The 20771-nt window shown below is 36.8% G+C and overlaps 1 protein-coding gene across 1 annotated transcript in view; it reads right to left on the reverse strand.

Moving 5' to 3' along the window:
• Positions 1–369: 369 nt before the first annotated feature.
• The window catches only part of DCP1A (decapping mRNA 1A), a 38220-nt gene continuing 17818 nt past the window's right edge, over positions 370–20771 (reverse strand). Inside the window, exons 5-10 of the mRNA XM_026102837.2 lie at positions 18368–18506; positions 14576–14695; positions 8385–9149; positions 6733–6798; positions 4420–4638; positions 370–3711 (exon numbers count right to left, since the gene is read on the reverse strand). Coding sequence (XP_025958622.2) covers positions 3631–3711; positions 4420–4638; positions 6733–6798; positions 8385–9149; positions 14576–14695; positions 18368–18506 — 1390 coding nt within the window. The 3' untranslated portion in view covers positions 370–3630. The remainder of the gene's footprint in view (positions 3712–4419; positions 4639–6732; positions 6799–8384; positions 9150–14575; positions 14696–18367; positions 18507–20771) is intronic.

Here is a 20771-nt window from a genome sequence, read left to right on the forward strand (position 1 = left end):
CATGTGCCCATACACTGAATAGATAAAAATAAATAGACCACCAAATTAAAGATATTGCAATTTTTTTTAAGTTGAAGTGAAAGGCAGATATTGCATCTTAACATTTTTGTAGCCATGTCAGACAAAACTGAGGTGAAATATATTGCACACATTCCTCCTGTTAAGATATGCTTACGAAGCAACCCAAATAGCTGGCAAAAAGGTGGCTGATTTGTTTAGAGCACTTTTAAAAGAAGTCCCAAATTTAAGTCTGTATTTTAAATTTTTTCAGGAATTACATCAGTGACTATGCATAGCATAATGGGTTTCGGAAATGTACCAAAATGAAGCAATTAGAAATGCAAGCAAAATTGAGATACATCCAGCAGCAAGTGTTTCAATATTGTATTGAGTATGTATACATAGGCAGTTAAGCATTTACTTTTTATGAAATTAAAATGAATCACTTTTTAAAATTTCATTCAATCATTCCACAAATCTTGTTTAATTTGGAAAGATATACTGCTTCTCAGTTAATAGCTGTTAGGCACCTTTCATATCAGCTTTGCATTATTAAGTAACAGCAGATAAATTCTAACTACAAAACTGAAAATCTTGATTTTCCTGAATAATTCAGCAGCTTCAGTAGGTTTCAAAACTGTCTTTGATTAAGTCTGAATTTTTACTTTTGCTTTCTGTTTTTTGTTTAAAGTGACTTAATGCTGGCCATAAAACACATGCTTAGATAATACAATTCTTTTTGGAAATACAGTCCAAACTTATCTTTTCGTTCTCAGAACTAATCGGTAAAATCCCAGTAAGCCAGTAGTTTTACCAAAATAAAAGTTACTTGAAAATGGTTGTGAGAAGTTGCTGTGATGAGTCATGGTAACTTGCTATGCATTAGTGATCACTACATGCAGCTAACAAATCAAGCACTGAGACAAGCTGATAATTTTAGATTTATACAAAAAGTTAAAGTGATCAGAAAAAAAACCCAAAACAAAAAAACACAGTTGTGGTTATTTTATGTCAAATAACATATTCCACATTTAAACTCAAGTTGTACACTGCAGTTGAGCTTGTGTTTTACAATGCAATTTTTCATTAAAGGGTTCATCTGTTAAATGCGCTACCCTGGCACTTGTCTCGTATGGCAGACAAACTCTGCAGCATATTATTACAGAACACCTTTGTTCTCTCCAGTGTCCATTGGCTACATATATAGACGTCAGAATAAGCGTGTAGGCGTTCAAGATGAATGGGTTTGTTTGTAGTAAGAGTGCCTGCCTAGTAACTGTTATTTCACTTTGCTTCTATTTCAATTCATTTTGAAAGCTGGGAAAAAGTTTAAACTAGTATACTACAAAAGCAAAGCAAAGTAGGGATCTGCCAACTGTTCATGGAGGTTCCTGGACAGCTGGCAACAAATGCAAGATATTCAGAGTACAGTCAAACTCTCATAATAGCACTGCTACTTTAAACAGTATTATTTTTATCAATTGTATATGAGCTAGGAACTCAAACTACAACCTCTTCCCGTCATTTCTATAGATCTTTGGATATGACACTAAGGATGAGACTATTTAGCAAACAGTACAAATATTTGCTATCAGCTTCCAATATTTCTATTCTTGGAAACTTGCATCAAATCTTTCAAATTCCTTTGAAGAAACTGGAAACTGTTCATAAAAAGCAAGAAGTTATGGACTTAGTCTTTGCTAAATCCAGAGAAAAAGAAACTCTATTTGGTTTAGGCTATCAATTCTTTTTCCCCCCCATAGGAACTGCTCACTTATTTGTTCTCTTTTCCTTACTAAGTTTTTCACAAAAAAAAAATTTTAGACCTTAGACCTAATTTGAATCTCATTGTTTATGTATATACACAGAATTACATCACTAGAATTTATGTAGGAAGCTCCTATCTTCCTTAACAAGGCTCACACAGTATATATTGCTGAATTCAAATGCTACCATTAAAGCCAATATATTTCTTGGTAAATGTGCATGACATTAGCGTCTTTCCCTGAATTTTGCACATTTTTCTAACAAAATACTACATATTTTAACTGGAAACACTGAACTCAAGGGCTGAGAAGAGCTTTACAGAAGGCAGGTAGTGCTAAACAAAATATATTTTCCTCAGAAAAAGCTATGAAAAAATAAAAGATCAAATACATAAAACAAATATTTGATGCATCTAAAACATACTGATTTGTGAACAAGTCACAATTAAAGCTTAATTACTAGTTTTCAATTAAACAGCTGTGCACCTTGACTATGTCAACATTAACTAATCCTTAAGATATATATATATATATATAAATATTTTTTGCCAGGAGCCAAACAATTTTTTTTCTTCATATTTCAATAGTGCTGGGGTGGGGGAGAAGCAGTGCATCATAACTTACTACAAATTATCTTTTCACTCAACAAACCAAAACTTTGCTACTGGAAAAGCATTCTTTAAAACTACTATTGTTGGAAAAAGTTGTGACCTACTCCCTCTACATGCCACACAGAAGTGGGCAGACCAACACAGCAGCACAGGAGAATACCATCAGAAATGTTTTGATTTCAAACAGTAAAGTAGGAAGTTAAATACTTACATTAGTGAACAGTGAATTACTAGATTGCATATAAGAAGCTGTAGCATTTTAATCAGATAAAATTCACACTATGAAGTATGAAGAAACAATCTGTGGAGAGGGCAACAGAAGAAGAGCATGCATTTGTTCCCCATCTGCATAGTTTTCAACACTGCAATTCTAATACAACTGAGGAATGAAATCCCACTATAATACTGGTCCATCCTTAAGCTAAAGGGAAACAAAATATTTCAATTATTATACTGAACACCACTGAACAAGAAGATGGGCTTGCAGTGGTCTTCCACTATAAAATAAAATTTCAACATCCAATAGAATTACACTGCTGCTTAAAGATGATAGAATCACTTTGAGGATTTTGCATATTTCAAATTCTACCTTTTTAGAGAAAATGGCCTTACTCACTTGGATACCTATTTAATGTCAGAAATGCAGAAACAGGTATGGGTAAAGGAATATTTAAAAGAAATTCATGTGCATTAGCTAAAGACTGTTTACTGATCACAAGCAAATCGTGTTTTTAATCCCTGTGTTAAAACCTAGCTCCAAAGGCCTGATTTCCCAATCTCTCTTCCCCACACCTGCCAACTTAATCACAAGGCATTACCCTCTCCTACTTTTGGTTAGTCCTTAAAACTGGGCCTAGGTTCACACTACTGAATTTTGTTCTTCTGGTTTGGTGTAGTGTACTGTATTAGGTATTTGCTGGTTTAAGTAGTATTGATTCTGTAGCTCTTGAAAAGCAAAGACAGCTTGGAATGAAAGCCAGAGCAAACATTTGCACTTTCACTTAATGCTAGTGAGAGCTCATATGCAACTTAACTCCCTTTCCCAATAAAAACAAAGGTTTGCTGGTGATGATCACAGTGAAAACTTAGATCACTTCTGAGAACATTACTTTCATAATTATTTAAGGAATAGTCTTTCCTAATAGGTTCAAATTCAAGACATTGAAAACTAAATATTCTTTTAAAAAAATATTAGTTTTATATATGAGGCATAATTGTTTCTAAAGTGGACATATTCCAAGATTTAACTTCAATTATAGCTTGTTGTTGTCTGTATTCTTGGTTAGGACTTGCAAGTAGACTTCATGAATAGTGCTGAGAAATCGGGAATCATTCTGCAGGGAAAAAAAAATACCAGAAACATTAGTATTAAAAAAAAATTAGTATAATTTAATTCTATTTAAGTTGTTCATAAGGATTCCCAATACAGTCCCTAATATCTCTGGGTTAACGCAAGGGAACTGGCCATCTAGCTACTCAAAATCCTGCGTTAACACAAAGTTGTTTGACATTCATAGCAACTTCACTATGACATTAGATGTCAAACTGATCAAATGGATATTTCCAAAGTTGCGAACCTAATTCAACTGAACTTTTTAGCCACTAGAATACTTACAGTTTCCACTTCAAAGACAAACGCTTCAGTTAATGATCATTTGAAAACATCAAGTACTTTCAACTTAAACAGCAGAAACAGTTATAAAAGAAACAACAAAACACCCTTTTGCCCATGTGCCACCCAGTATCAAGGCCTTCTACTAATGTAGCTTTTTCCTCAGATGTCCTTTTACATCCATACAAATTTGTGGACATCTGATGTGGAGTTCTGTCCTTCCAAGTCCTCCATCTCATAACCAAAAGACTTAAAATAGGAGTGAGCTGTGCTACTACGTAGATGGCATGGAATAATCTACCCCTTCCAGAAGAAGGGACCTACTTCTGTAATGTTTCAATCAAGAGTTATAAGGATGCAGCATTTTGCAGTACTGGCTGCTGTACATGGAACCCCATCCCTCAGATACTGAGCTCTGTAAAGTCAGGACCTTTATTAGATGTATCAGTGCTTCCTGAAGCTGAGACCTACTGAGAACAGTAGGAGGTAGAGTCTGAATTTCAGTTGTTCCAAGTGTTAAAGGAGAAGAAGAACTGGCTTTATTGTCCCCTTCAGTAGTTTTTGTAACAGACTGCTGGAAAACGCTAGGAGACAAGAGGATTGAAGGAGTTACTGTAGTCGTGGTTGTAACAAACTGTGGAGGTGCAACCTGTAAAAAACAAAAGGCAGTAAGCACTGTGTCTAGTGCAAATGAATGCAGTTATAAAAGGCTAGAGAAATGAGCATTTAAGGAAGAAGTAGCCAGTATTATAGTAAGTCAGTTAGATATTAAAGAAATAATTGCACATAATGAAGAAATATCTACCTATAAAGGTTAATGTCAATAATAATTCACATTTTAAGAGCTGAAGGAGGTAGCAGTATACAATATTCTTGTATGCAGACTCATTCCTCCCCATGTCTTTGCTCCCTTCCAGAATCTGATACATACCACACAGAATAAGAGATCAGTTTTTCACGCAGGTGTAATCAAGTGAGCTTGTGGTTGTTTAAAAAAATTATTCTTTTCCTTAGGAGCTTACAGAAAAGGGAGTCCTGGATTTTTACTTTACAGTTCTCCTGTCTCTCCTCCCACCCACCAAACATCCTACATTTTAAGTTTGAATGAAAGTATCTCAGTGCTTCAAAGATACTTAAAATGACTGATGAACTGTAATGAAAATATTGCGGTACTCTGAAACATTTTATTAATAAAGTTTTTCCTTTTTGTTTGGAGAAATATTCTGAAGACCATCTTTGTGCCTTATTCTTCTACAGGTCCATACCTATTTCTTTACAGAAAACCACACACTGCAATTAATACCTTTCCTTTTAAGCATAAAGCCCAAACTATATTTGCATAAATGGAAGTGAAAAGACATCAGCTTGGAGCAACTCTAGGGTCTCCAGATAAGTGTAATTATTCAATATGATAATGCTACATCTTGCTCATTCCACAGTGACCACCATGGGGGGAGGGCAGAGGGGGAAAAAAACCAACCAAACAAAAAGAACCTCGCTCAAAAGAAAGCAAGAGTAAATACTGTGGTATGCAAGTATGTTTGATATATCATCTGTAAAAGTTTCCCTTGGAAAATTAAAAATCTTCAGAAGAAAAAAAAACCCCTCCAAAGTCATCTGAAGTTAGCACATACACAGTAACATCAACTGCAGTAGAACTGGCAAACTGAATTCGTTCTAGTCAAAACTGTAAAGATTCACATTGCAGGATTTCAGTTGAAGATAACATGTTTAAACCAATAAATGCAGTTTGTCACAAAACATGTGCATATTTCCCAAATCCTCCCCCCCCACCAAAATCAGACATTTTACTGTTTTATTTACAGTCTCATGAACAGGCTGTTCAGCTTATAGCAGGCCAGTAGCCAAAATAGCATTTTACTTTAAGCAGGATCATTTTTACTCCCTTCACAATCAGATCTGAACATGCTAGTAAAATTGCTTTTGTAGAGCGCAAGTTGGGCAAGAACAAGGCAGTATTTAACAATTTTTTTAAAAAGGAGAGGGTGGGTAAATGCAAAGTAGAACTAAAGTACAGATGGCATCCAGAAAAAAGTACATAACAGAAAATTAAAACAATTCAAGACTTACTATTATCAATTATTTTAAATAGCAATAAAAAATTTTACACTCACCCTATTTTGAGCTGTTATTCAAGGAAAGTTGTAATAATGTTAAATCTTATTCAGATCACTAGAATTAGCTACCAGAAAGTTTTGCAGTAGCAAATGCTCTTGTTATTATTCACTTGTTATCTTTTTCATAAAATATAAGGTATCTCAGAAAAACAGGAAGAGATAGCAAGTCAAGCATTGCATTTTATGCCTCTGGGGTGTTTAAGGTACTAACTCGACTAAAGGCTATTAGACCCCACTACAATATTATAGCATTATTACTGCTTATTTACCAGATTAAAAAAGCAGTTCAAGTGGTGCTAACTCAATGCAAGATTGCAGATCCAAAAAACGTATTCGCACTTCTGCACTACTATCAACACTAAGAGGTACTGTACAACACACAAAAAAGTTTACTCATTCACAGCTATCTACAGAATTTTTTCCCCCCCAAATACAACTTGTTTCTACATCATAACAGCACTTTAAATATCATCAGAAGTAACAATATGGCTATTTGAGATGCCAATGGATTACTACAGTTTAGAAACACTAAAAAAAGTGATTCCTCCCTCTCACCGCCCAACACCTCCCCGCCCCCAAATTTGCCAAAACATTTATTCACTTACCTGACTTGCTTTAGACAAAGTCTTCGGCTGTGGAAACACTTCTGATTCCTTGTTTTGTTGTACAGTCTAAAGAAAACGTAATTCACAAGTTAGCATGCATAGCTCAAATTTTCAGTGCTGGTAACTTGCATTTTTGAGCTTTCTCAAAAACAGATACCAGACATTTACATGTAGTTTGTTCCATTTTGTAAAACTGATGTAATCTACGGGAATGCGGAAAAGGAAGAAGGATTTGAATTATATTTCCAATATTACAGCAAACCCATAAAATCATAGCAAAACAGTTCTGAAGGAGATTATTATAGCTAAAACAGAATAATGAGTGCTGCAAAATGAATATTTCAGTACCTTTTAATAAATTTAGTAAGCTGATGGGAAAAGTAAATTCACCTTTTTTCCCTCTAAGTTTATCCAGTCACCTCTATTGAAATTAGATATTCTTGTCTTGCTAGAATTTTATATATATTTTATATCATTACAAACAGCATCTAGGTATGTCACTGGTCAGATTTTAAGATTATATTGTAATTTTAGGATTATAAAGTAATAGAAAACAGAAGGCATGTAGAGAGGGGACTTTAATATAGCCCTTCAGCATACCTCTTGGCAACAAGGTCAGAGGTTTTAAGTGATAATCTTCACAACAGGCAGTACTTGCCTGTACCACAGTGGGGAAAAAAATGCACAAGGAATTGACTGCTCTCAATGACAGGAATCAAATTAGTTTTATGAAATGATAACAATGACAAACCAATGATAACAATGACCAACGGGTTTAGGCTGCTGGATATAGATTTTTGATATAGATATCTCTATATATCTATATCCAGCAGCCTAAACCCATCAATACATTTACCAGTGAGGGAGCCAGCAACACAGCAGAGCAGCACCAATTGATAGAAAATAAATTACAACACAGCCACACATAGTAAACTTACAGAGTAGCACTGGCATTTTCAACTAGTCTCTCAAAATAAGTTTATTGTTTTGGCTTATATTAAGGGATAGAGGATAGATACTCCTCAAAGAAACAAAATTTAAAGGGCAGTTTGAAACTGAGGCCAAGATAAAACAAACCAAGGTGACTGATTAGACAAGAGAAATCAGTTAATGATCCATTTTACTAAAGAACCAACAATATCTCAACGTAGTTCGCGCATATCCCCAAAAGGGGTCAATACTGAAGCAGGACGAAACATCCAAAGCAAGGTAACTGAAACCAGGAAAGTGCTAATTCAGTATCTTCAAAGAGCACTAACTAGACTTCAACAATACCAACTCTTGTAACACTGACCAATCTGCAATCTTCAGTCACTTCTCAGATCATCAGTCTTAGAGTTTTTGTGACACTAGCACTGCTGAACTCCTTATGATATACTCATCCACTAACAGCAGCACCTTGAAAAACCCTTCCTCTACAGACTGGTCTGTCATTGATAACAAATGCTAGTGACAGAAATCCAAACCCATTAGATTTTTAACTTAATTCAGTCCCCCCCCAAAAAAAGAATTAAAAAGAAAAAACAATCACACATCACAAGTCCTTAGTTATTTTTAAAAAGCTAATACATAAAAGCACATTTTTAAAGGGAAGTATTTGTAGCCTAAAAACACCTTAAAGATATATGAACATATAGAAACCCACAGAATACCTGAAGTGGAGAGATTATCTTGCTGTTCAAGGGTGATGGTTTACTGTGCGATTCTTTGAAGCTTTCTGGTGTTGCAAGTTGGCCAACCGAGGCAGAGGCGTTTGGTGTTAAGGAAGCCTTAGGGACAGACTGCTGTTGCATTTGGTCATGCTGTGGGGTCAACCTGAGTTTCTGGAGAAGATCAACACTTGTATGGGGCGTATTTGAGACAGTTCCTGTATTTGTTGATGTCAAGGGTGGTATAAACTGGCTTTGGCCAGCCATTAGATTTTGTGGAGCGTGGTTCACTTCAGACGGCGGCTGATTCACTAGTGGGGATATCTGCTTGGCAGCTTGCTGCATAACTTGCATTATGCTGTTGTTTTGTTTTAGGCCAGGAAGCATCTGAGCAGGGGCAGCTTCCATTGTCGAGGCTAAATTAAGAACAGGGCTTAAACGAACCGAATAGCTTGAAACATTTTTTACATCAGGCTGGGAAACTGAAGCTGGAGGTATTAGCATAGGTGTTAAACATTCCTGCTGATTCAGAGCATTGGTACTGGTTTTAACCCCGGGACTTTCTGATTTCCCTAACGGCTGGTGTATTACTGTTGACTGATCAAAGGAAAAAGGCAAGAGCAAACTGCCCTGCTCTCTGGCAGAGGTGTCAGGCTGCGACTTCTCCATCCGCTCTGGGGTGGGATACGGAACTGCTGCTTGTTCCTTTGGCACAGAAGTTCCAAACAGCTCTTCCAAAGTCAGATGCTTTTGCCTTGACTGAAATGGCTAGAAAGGAGGGAAAAAAGTTTGAGTCAGTACAGAAATATCCTATAGCTCTGTGCATCTCACACAGCCTATTACAGCTTTCTACACAAAACAAGAAGTCCAGAAGCCAGTTTGTAGTATTAAACTGTTTAAAAGGCAGTTTGGATATCAAGCATCTCCTATTTACAGGAATTTTTAAGCTTATTTCATTTACAAGAAACAGCCTGTCTATATAGACTAATTACACAAAAAGCCTCATGAGAATTTAGGAAATAAGTATTGTTGAACTGCAACACAGCTAATTAACTCAAGGTGGCCTGTGCACCACAACGTAGCACATGCCAAACGATGCACTGACATTTGGCTACGGAGTGCCACTGAAGCTCCGGAGGTGGGCAACTGCAGAAGTTTCAGGAAGGGCAATTTCAAAAAGCCTTAACTATGGGGGGAAGTTTTTGAACTTCTCTTGGCAAGCACAGCTAAATTTTTTTGCTGAAAATGTAACAAAGTGTTCAGCTGAAGTAAAGTTGATTTTGTCACTAATTTCTGTACTCACATTAATGGCATCTATGAGTCAAAAAAAAAAACCCCAACTATTTTCTCCAACAATGTATTAAAAATATTTGTATACATAAAACAGTCATGGAGGAAGTAAAAGACCAGTACTTAAAGCAAGTTACTCAATACGCTACTCAACAGCTTCAATATTGTAATTTGTAGTGCCTGGTTAATCATTTGCCTAATATCAGTGACTCAGTTGAAGTGCAAAGACCAACTGCGTCATAAATAAGACATATCTCAAATAGAGATATTTGAGATAACTGAGTTTTCAGTCATCTGTGTTTCAGAATCACAGCTTCAGACTAACCTTGATGAAGGTGATTCATCAGCTGTCACATGACTCTCCCTTCTTTTTTCAAAACTTGCACTTTTCAATGCACATTATTTTTATATTCCAATCTCCCTCAATTCTATCTGTAAAAGTTGTAATAAAGATAGTGGTCCAATGAAGTGCCACTGCAATAAATGTTTACATCCCATCCATTTGTGTATGATACCTCATTTGCAGGGAGGAAGGGAGGGGAGGAAAGTATTTAATTCCTCCCCTCACCCCCCCAAGCATCAGATAAGACTGGAAGGAACCCACAGCAATACCAAGAGTATGGCAGTACCTTGAGGGCTGGATGCAGCCACGATAGAGAGGAAAGGGAAAGAGTGCTGCGAAATCCCTACAGCCTTCTATGGACAGGGTGGTGTCTGACAGTAAAGAAGGCGGAAGGCTATAGACTGTCGCAAGATGACATCTGCCATTGACCATCCCTAACTACGAAAGGCATTTTGAGGGCAGCAGGGGAAGGAGGAGCCCCCCCCCTCCCCCAATTCTCAGTAGCATCAAACAAAACCCACATAGAATTGGAAGGGTTAGGAATGATCAGGTGGCCTAAGAGATGGGAAAGGGGGAGAGAGAGAGAGAGAGAGAGGAAAAAAACCTGACAGTATATGCTTACACAGCTGACCTAGCAATATGTGCAGAGATTTTTTTTTCCCCCACCTTTTTTCATTCACAATGCAATTGATGTTTCAAAAGGTAAACTAATCAGTATAAACCCAAATACATATACTTCAAAGAACGAGGTGTACATGTGCGTGTGTGCATGCGTGCACAGTTCTCTCCATCCTTGAGTCTCTCCCAAAATGCACATCAGCCTACAGCACCAAAATTGTTGGAAAAATCTGGTTTTAAGAAGTTTATATGCTTATTTTGCTTTGCTGTCTTTAAACAGCAATCACTATGTTAAAAAACAATACAAGGTTAGCAAGACAGGAGAGTTGTCAAGTAAGATTTTTAGCATAGCTTTGGTTTTGTTCTTCAAGATTAGCTATCTTGTGGAAAACAGTCTACTCCTTGCTATCAGAACAGAATTCTGTTAAACAAGAATAGAAAAATGCCCCTTTCACCATTTTAGAAGAGTCTGCAGAAATCAAGATTCTTTGCAGTGTAGGAGAAATAGCAGAAGTCCTAGTAATGCAGTTGAGGTGAGACACAATAAAGAAAATAAAGACAAATTACTTGTTCTCAGTTTGTGTTTTTAAAAAAAATAAAAACAAAAGCAGCATCCAAGAGCAGATGGGGGGGTAGGTAGGATTGGTCAGGTCTCCTAGCATTTCAGCTGTCGAAGAGGCAATGTGGCACATTTTTCAAAAAATGAATTTGTATGTCTGAGATCTGTTAAGTAATTATTTAGATACATTAAAATCAACATAGCTAATGAATCACAGGCTCCTGTATGCCACTTTGGGGAAAAAAATAGCCTGTATATATATATAGGCTTTCTCCAGCAGTATTATGAGAAGTGTCCTAGTTAACCCCTTATAACATACCCCAGCCAGTTCTATAAGACACCCAAACCTTATGCCAAGCCAGTCTCTTATACAGCAGATATTTTAGCTGAAATCATTTTAAATGTGTTTCACTAAAGAGAGAAGAAACAGTTACTAACACCCTTATCTCAGATTTTTTCCTGCTTTTTTAGGTTGTACAGGACCAGAAGTTATGTAAAGCAGCTGGACCAAAACACAACATTCTGTTCAGCAGGCGAAGTGGCCCGCAGCGTAATTCCAGCGTGCTCTGATGGTGTGCCTACACAAATGAAGATGCTAGTGTACACTGACAACTATTGCAGCATGCCACTGCCATGCTAGCTCTAATTTCAGTAACACAGACAAGAAGATATGGCAGCACAGGTAGTATACGAATAGCGAAAACAAACAAGAACAAAACAAAGAAAACCCACACCCACAAACAAACCTTACTGACTTCTGCCCAGGTTATTAACTTGTACTGCCATTGCTAATACTCATTATTAGCAAGATTTTCATCAGACAACTTTATTTTGCAGGTAAGACATTCTGTAGTTTGTAAGTCCTGTTACTATGTTAGGAATTCTTCCTAGAAAGTTGTTCTTAGTTTTCTCTATTGATCTTACTGTTCTGGAGACCTGTCTTTCATCTATAAAGGTTATGTTAAGAGAAACATGACTGTTCCATCTCACTTCAAACTGAGTTTTTCACCTCAGTGTGATAAACTCACTAGCTTTTCTTTAATAATACACTACAATCTTCAAGGAGTGAACAAGAATCTCTACCACATTCTAAGTCAGACTAGTCCCTTACACAGATATATAGCCTCAAACACTGTTTAAGTTAATTCCCATCCTTAAACATGGAAACATCTTTTGCCTGTCCCAGCTCTGGCTGAGGTATATTTTGAACACATTAACAACTCCCTGTGGTATGGGGACCCTTCTCAGTAGGGCAATGAGGCAGCACGATCACCTTACTTGATAGGAGCAGATGGCTGCAGATAAGATTTCTCCAGAAATCATTCCAGATATGTTGAGAGGGATGAATTAGGCACAGCTGGCATTACAAAGTTTAACTTCAGCATTCTAGAAACTACCCAGCTTTGCTGATCACTAGTTCAAAAGCATTTCATGATACAGTTTGCTTTTTGAACTGCCAAGATACAAAACTTAAACTTCAGATTGTCACGAGACACACAGATGTTTGTTTTTATTCCCAAATCTCTTGTATTTTGTCATGAAATATAAAGTTAGTTAACTAACATAAGGGCTACATTTTGGAGGGGTTTTCAGAAACTCATAGTATCTATCATATGTACACTATTGGTTTTAATTCACTGGTCATTTGTTTCAACTAAAAACTATAAATTTTACAGCTGAAATGGAGTGTTTTCCTGTTCTTCTTCCAGTTGTCCACACGCTATTAAAAAAGTGATTAAGAACAAACTTATCTGTGCTATATTTGAACCCACATAATAGTGTACTTCTGTAAAGCTAGCTATCATTCTTATGTTATTAAATTTTTTTTTCAATACCTCTGCAAATATTATCATATTTGCTACTCCTACAAAGCAAGTATTTGTTTACAACTACCAAGTGCAAGGTGGTATAAATTTTCATGGGGCATTTCATTTTTCAGATGTTGTGCTTTACTGCTTGCAAAACAACAGCTGAGCTATAGCAAGGGCTTCGAGGCAGGCATTACCAGTTCCCTTTTTTTAAGGTGAGCCAATAGCGAATTCAGTCTCCACTGGGTGGCACTGTAAGCAGGCACAAGTGACATATTGCAGGGAATCTAATTATAGCAACCATTTATTTATTTTTTAATGACTCTTTAAGTAGTATTGTATGAAGCTACAAATTCCTTATGCATAGGTGCTTACTAGGAAAATAGTGCCAGTTACTGAGCTATCACTGCCTATATGCCAACCATGCCAGCTATACTACTAAATGTTTTGTTTCAATGACAACATGGAAGTGAAGCAGAAGCTGTAACACACATGAATGTTTTCTCTAGCATTTTTACTGTGGCTTAATCTTTAATTACAGGAATAACACCAGGCTTTAGAATTTATAGATACCTGGATATATCCTGAATGAGCGCGTTGTATCTAACACTAATCTGGAAGAGATCTACAACACACTAGAATTATCACATCACCACTAAGAAATTTTAGAAAATTTTAGAAGGAACAAACTGTCAAAGCTCTAAAGAAAGAAAGAGAACAAACAAACAAGAAAATCCCACACCACACACTAGCTACAGAACTACGCCAGAAACGAGGAAAACATGCAATCAGTTATGCCGAGGAGAATTCAGTGCTACCATGCCTGAGGTGCTTTTCATATCTGGTCTAGCAATTCACTGCTAATTTAGGTTAGCAAGACTGTAGCTATACCTTTGAAGGCAGCACAGACACACTTTGAGTAACTGTCTCAGACATGAGAAAGCACTGCTTGAATTCATATGTGAGAGACTGGAACACAATGTACACTTCTCTGATGCCATATTCAGTCTGCAGAGGCAGCAAAGGTTATTTTCTCTTGCTTTCTTACTGTAAGTCATTCTGCACAGGGCTCTACACCACCATAGACTGACCTCTAAGAAACTAAGTTAGCCCATTTAAACAAGCTTGAAAATTCACTATAGCATGGACATAGCCTTGTATTTTTTAAATAACTTAGAAGACAAAATTTAGGCAAAAAAAAAAAAAAAAAAACCAAAAAAAACCCCAAAACCCCCCCCCACACACACACCTTCAAACCCACTAGTATATCTAAAGCCAAAACAAAGAACATACCAAGTGATCTTAGACAAGCACAGACGTAAGAGATGGGAGTGGATACAGAGACAAATTTTAAACTGAAGTTAAACTTCCAAATATATTTATTTCTTTTCAAGCTGAAGCATGATAATTTTAGTAGACAACACTACAGGCATTCTTGGGAAAAGAAAAAAAAAAAAAGAAGGGGGGGAAAAAAAAAAAAAAAAAAAAAAAAAAAAAAAAAAAAAAAAGATGTTCTGGTACCAAAACAAAGTACCAATGAAGACAAGCACCTTATTTAAGCTTGGATGAAACATACCTGATCTTGCATTTGTAATGAAGTTGCTTGTTCTGAAGTCTCTGTGCTTTCTGGCTTTGAGGGATTTGCATTTTGTTGAATTCCAGAACTTGATACAATACTCAAGTCACTGATCTGATTCTAAAAAAATAAAATAAAAAACACAGAAAGAAATTAAACACATAAGTTCTTTAGCCTACATTTAGCCACTACTACAATTCTGTTATGTGGTACTTCAACTGAAATACAGATGATATACTGATTTTTCAAAGACAGCAGGGAATTCACAAGCTTTAGGAAATAAAATCATACAAAGACATCCACCATCTGGTATGTGTTCATAATGCTTTTACTCTTTACTACCAAGAAACTAAGACAACTTGCTTCAAATATTTTTTACTAAGAAGGAAAAGAGAGGCAGATTTCTCACATCTTTTTCTTCATTAGTTGCTAACAAAGAAACTTGCAAAACTTCATTAAATCAAGAATCCAAACTAGAAACAACTTAGAAAAATCCTGTTAGAAAGTATTCTAAGTAATTGCAAAAGGAGCTCGTCACAAACGTATTTCTACCAGAGTTATTTAGCCACGTGCGTGTAATTTCCCAAGGTGTCAATTTGTTTTGACAAAAGGCAGAAAACAGGCAAGAGTTGCAGTGACAGACAGCATGATGTTTGCAGTTTGCTTTTATTAATGTTTACACTTATTTAAAATAAAAACTGTATTAGAGTTTGAAGCACTGAACAAACTCAGCCTAGCATTCAATAGATAAACTATGCCTTATGCATATGATGTACCTGAACAGCAGCACAACACATGACTGCTCTGGTTATTTAAATGACAGCAGCAAAATATGGTTTGCATTTTTTTTAAACAATAAATTAGATACATCCTGAACTTTGTTATTGTGCTGTTTTCAATTTCTAATTGAAAACTATACCATTTGCCAATTGAAAACTATAAATACAAAATCAAGACTGCATATTGTCATTTATGGGACAGAAGAAAGGAGCAACTTCTTCCCTTTCCCCTTTTTAGCAAGCCAACCTGAAGGTAAAAACATTTTGGGCCTGAGATGCTAGACTACCTTGTGGTTACAAAAGCCAAACAAAGCTTGTTTTTTCTTTTCACTAAAGCTACAATATGTTTCTATTGTCATACTAAGACACACACAAGAAAAACCCACTATAAAAAGAATCCATTTGTTTCATTAAAAAACAAACAAACAAAAAAAATCACTCAGAATTCATTCATTTTCACATATGGGTTTGATGTAGTGAGTACTTGAAGGACTAAGCTGATTTAGAGTCCTAGATTAAATCACTCAGACCTTCATAAATCTCTTTTTTACTCTCTCTGCCCCCTTCTCACACTGACATTCCGCCAGTCTCATGTGGGCTGCACACAAGGATTACTCTATGATCCATCTGGAATGTACCAGGCAGATAAGTACTTTCTGCTCCTAAATACAAATTTATGAATAATTACTTGAAAGCCACAAAATAATGTTTAAAAATTAAGATAGGAGAGGTCTCTCTCAAGAAACCAACTATCTTCACAATAAGCATGTTTACTTAATCCCATTAACATTGATGTAGAAAATGCCTGGCTGCAAGAAGTTCCCAAATTACTGTGTCCGAGGTTTGTTGCCAAAGCTGAGGTGCTCAGAGTGTTCTCAAAGAGGCCAAAGCATAACCAGCATTGCTCAATGCCATTTATCTGGCTACATCACTACAATCACAAGAGGCTTTGAGATTATGTCTGGCAGATTCAGTTTACAGCTCAAACACAAAGGAGGAAAGAACTGAAATAGTTGTTCTAGTTTTATTAGTGTTCTAGAAGCACCAAGGAGCAAAGCAATATCAAGAAGGAAGGAGCCAGTTATATAGTAGCTCTCCTGCAGTTCCCATCCTGTTTATTTTCTGACTGTACGACAGCCACCACAGACTTTGACTGTCCACCATGAAATCTGTGCACCGCACTGTTTGTAGATCAGTATTTTATTTATCTACAGAGCTTCATTCATGATGCTTAGGAATTTTGATCCTAGCAAAAGCTCTTCACTACTTTCTCATGAAAAAGATCTGAAAATTAGGAGACAAGCAGAGCTGGAATACTGGAATATCCTTTGAGTCGTTTTTAAGAACCACCTGTTGGAAATGCCTATCAGCTGATATAATAAGAACAAAAAGGCAGAGAGACCTCACACCCCAACAGGGCACTATCAAAACAGCAAGTTTCTGAGCCTTTTGTAAGCCTTCAATTTCTTAAAGTCTCTCCCAATTGATACAACATTGAAAAATGACTCATTCAGGTTTTGACGCTTCTTTCCATGCTCTCACAAAAGCTGCTACTTTCACAATGCTGGCCTTCATACGAAGATACACCCTCCTCCAGCAGCAGCAACACTCAAAGAATCAGGTTATTTTTGTATCTGTATTTAAAACATTCACCAAAAGAATTAACAGTTTTCAGAAACTAGTAACGAGTTATGTAAACTTGTGAACTTAGTGCTGGCAAAAGATAACAGAATCACCATTCTGAAGTTAACTAACTTCTGAAAAGGAGATGCACACAGTAGACAGGGGCAGGAGCAGTATACTGAGGAACAGAAGGAAGTTACTATACCTAGCTTACAGCAATGAAAAATATGCTTTAGAGTCTACAGATGTAGTGAATGACTAAACCTACCTCTAACTCTACAAGACTTTGAATCAAAGAAAAGACAGACAACACTGCATGTAATTTATTTGCAGTTCCCAGAAACAAAGTTTTCCTCACAGCAGTAGAAATCTTAACTTTGTAAAGTGGGTCTGTTAAGCTACATTTTCAAGTTGGATCACAGAACCCATTCAACATGTCTTTCCTGAAATCAAAGGGATTTCTTCCTAGTACAGTTTACTTGAGGGAAGGCACAGGGCATCACTTTGAAAATAAGGCTACTGAAACAACGGCAGAGAACGTCCGCTGCTTAAACCCAGTGCAGAGGATGTGTTAAGAACCAGTCTCCAGGCAGGCTTTCTTAACAATGAAAAATAAAGAAAGAGGTTGACAAGGAGTTACCTAATGAATTAAGAAATACAGAAATACACTTTATGAAGGCATGCATCATTCAAATCCCATGCTGTTTTAAAGTATGATTCCCCAACCCACCCCCTTGTTCCCTGCCCTCCACTGCAAAGTAGTTACACTTGTATCATGGACAGGGGGTAGTTACAAGTTTCTGGGCTTCTGCTACATTTTTTAATACCCCAAAACATTTTAGCATGCAACTGTAATTAATATTGTATTATGATTCATGTCATAAAAAACATCTCCCAGTGACTTTTGGAAAAAAAGGAAGAAAAGCTTAAAAAAAAAAGTCAGCTACTGTAAGGAAAGTTTACCAATTGGAACTTGAAGATTACAAAACCAGACATATATATGTCCATGTTTCCTCTTACAATGAAACAGGACAGTAGATGTGCACTGAAATTAAGCAGCTAATGCAGCTGTTTCAGGAAGGTATCTCATTCTGTTGTGTTTGCATCTCCAAGGATCTGTCTTCAAAACTGTATTTTTTCCCCTCCAGGAGGTAGCAATTTAAATATATGAACATATGTGCCTATTAAATTCTGGATTAGAAGCGCTATTTTGCAATCTCCAGTTAGAGTCTATTGCACAAGACATCTTAATATACAGGAATGATTATCCTTTATCATTTCTCTCTCAGAAATCAAAGGGCATGCCATTTTAGCAAACCTCATATGAGGCCCCTTATTCAGAAGTAGCAGTAGCATTTCTATTTGTTCGTAACAGAAAAAAATTCCTTACTCGTTCGTATTCATCCTTGGCTTTACTAAGCATTTCCAGGATGTCAATGGGCCTGTTTTCACTGCAGCCATTGGTTCTGCTGGGACTTTTTCTGTCATGGCAAACTTGCTGAGATCTCTGAGCTTCTTGTTCCACCACTCTAACAGGAAAGGAGAAACAGGATTTCAAAACGTTATCTGGAACAAACATCTTGCAAAAATAAAGAAGAATGTTCTCCCAACATATAAACACATTTTGTTCTGCCTGAATAAAAACCTAACACATAGTTGACTAAAGTTGCACAAGTTTTCATTTGCTACAAGGTTTATACAAGACAAACTGTCAAATGGTCTGTACAATTTAGCTCTAATCCAGACAGCACTGGTCCGTTTCTCACAAAGTTTGCCTACAATAAACACTACCTCTGCAAAACTGTCATGTTTAGACAGTTTTACAATAAAATATGTGGACACCCAAACACATATTATACAAAGAACATATGTATTATGCCATAGACAGAATAAATTTTTTATTCTTTACTTCCTAACATGCAGTTTTCCCCTTATTTAGCCAATTCAAGACGTTATTCAACAACAACAAAAATCAATTGTAAACCAATTCTAAATTACAATCAGATCTACCGTTATAAAACAAAACAAAGACACTGGAGAAGAAGAAAGCTGGCTCATACCAGATGTCTCTGGAGTCAGCCTGCAAGGAGACAGAGAGCAAGCTGCCCCTCACTCCCCCCTCCAGACTCTGGAAAGAAAAGCAAGCTGTTCTCTTCTCTAGCTGCCCTGCAGTCATTCTACTTACTGCAGGTCTACAGCACCCTTTCTTCCCTCTGGGGCCTACTGTTCACTCACCACTCCTACTGCCTTGAGTATCAGAAAGCTTCACTTTAAAAGATGGTTAACATATGTAAAAGGGGAATGCAGACCTTGTGCATTTCATTTACAAAAGTAAAGGCAGCATACATTTCCACTCCTAATCCATACGCAGTTCACAAGATATACATGGCTATGCAATGCGCTAAGGCTTATCCTCTTGAAATAAGCACAAACCAGCCTGTAATCTCCTCTTTTTTAAGCCTGTATTAATCAAATATGTTAAGAAAAAACAAGCATTGCAAACAGGGCAGAGCTTTGGAGCTGGCATGTCACTTGAAACCTCTCATGCTGTGGAACTAATGGCTGATGGAGAGTCAAAAGGTGCCATCATAACAACCACAGACACTCTCAGTCACTTAGGCACTCTGTTTATTCAGTTCAGTTAGGATGCTGGAATAATTCTGTATTTTATAGAGACTGTTGAGTAAATAGATCTCTATGTTACTCTATGTTGTCATTTTTGAAGAGGAAAAAAAGAGTGCAAGTCCTAAGAGTTCCTTGACTTTCCTGCAGCCAAGCCAGTTTATTTCACTAGGGTTTAGCTGTGTTTATTTGAAGAAAGATTAGATTTGGCTTTTAAGATTCAATTTTGCCCAGGAAAATTACTTTCAAAACTTTTAATCGTACAATCATACATACAAGTCATTATTTAACCAGCTTCTTATTAGGCAATACAGCTTTCCTCTCTGTACACAAGCATTCACCTGCAAACATAACTCAGACTATGGAGGCCAACCTACACCCTGCGAGAAGATTTCTAACAGCTACAGCTTGTGCTGGCTTGGATGAAGCAGCTCAATACTGTACAAATGTTTCTATGGTGATACCCTCAGAGAACATTTTGTTCTAGCACCCCACACGGTCATACGGTCCTGACTTAGGACTTGTCTAAACTCAACTCCAAAAGTAGGGATGAGAAACGGCAAGATAAAAGAATACTTTGCCAAGATTTAGAAAAGTGTCAGCATAGCTATATCAGGACAAATAAGGACTTCAGTTAAAGGGCAAATTCCAGACATTCATGCACTGGCTGCCTTGTAGGTGAAGTGAAGGCTCAAGTCTTCAGACCCTCTTTCAGCTCTTAACTAGGTGGTTTGGAAGTTTTTAAACAGAACATCTTCCTATTAAAAATATTACTAACTGGTCTCAAAGCAAGGCATTTTCAAGGAGTTCATCCATTTCACAGAAGCATTTCAAAGACTCCTGCAAAGTATTTCCCAGTATTTTTCTTTTGTCTCTTATGAAGTGTTTACCTTTTTAAAGTTTACTTTTATTTTCTAAAGAATTATAACAATGAAACTACCTTCTTATTTAGATGAATGGCTAATGGCTTTTCCTCCATGTTTTGCCTTGGGGAGGTTATATTCAAATAGTGGTGGAGGGGGTAAATATAAAGCAGCTTTCCCCCAAAACGCTGAGACGCTGTCCCACCTCTAGCTCACTGCCTGTACCTCAGAAGCCAGTTCAGGTCTGATTGTATGCAACAGGGTAGAAGAAGCCTATCAACTCATCTCAAAGTACACAACTACAATTTA

The sequence above is a fragment of the Dromaius novaehollandiae genome, chromosome 12, assembly GCF_036370855.1.
Source record: "Dromaius novaehollandiae isolate bDroNov1 chromosome 12, bDroNov1.hap1, whole genome shotgun sequence".
In the NCBI taxonomy this organism is placed as follows: Eukaryota; Metazoa; Chordata; class Aves; order Casuariiformes; family Dromaiidae; genus Dromaius; species Dromaius novaehollandiae.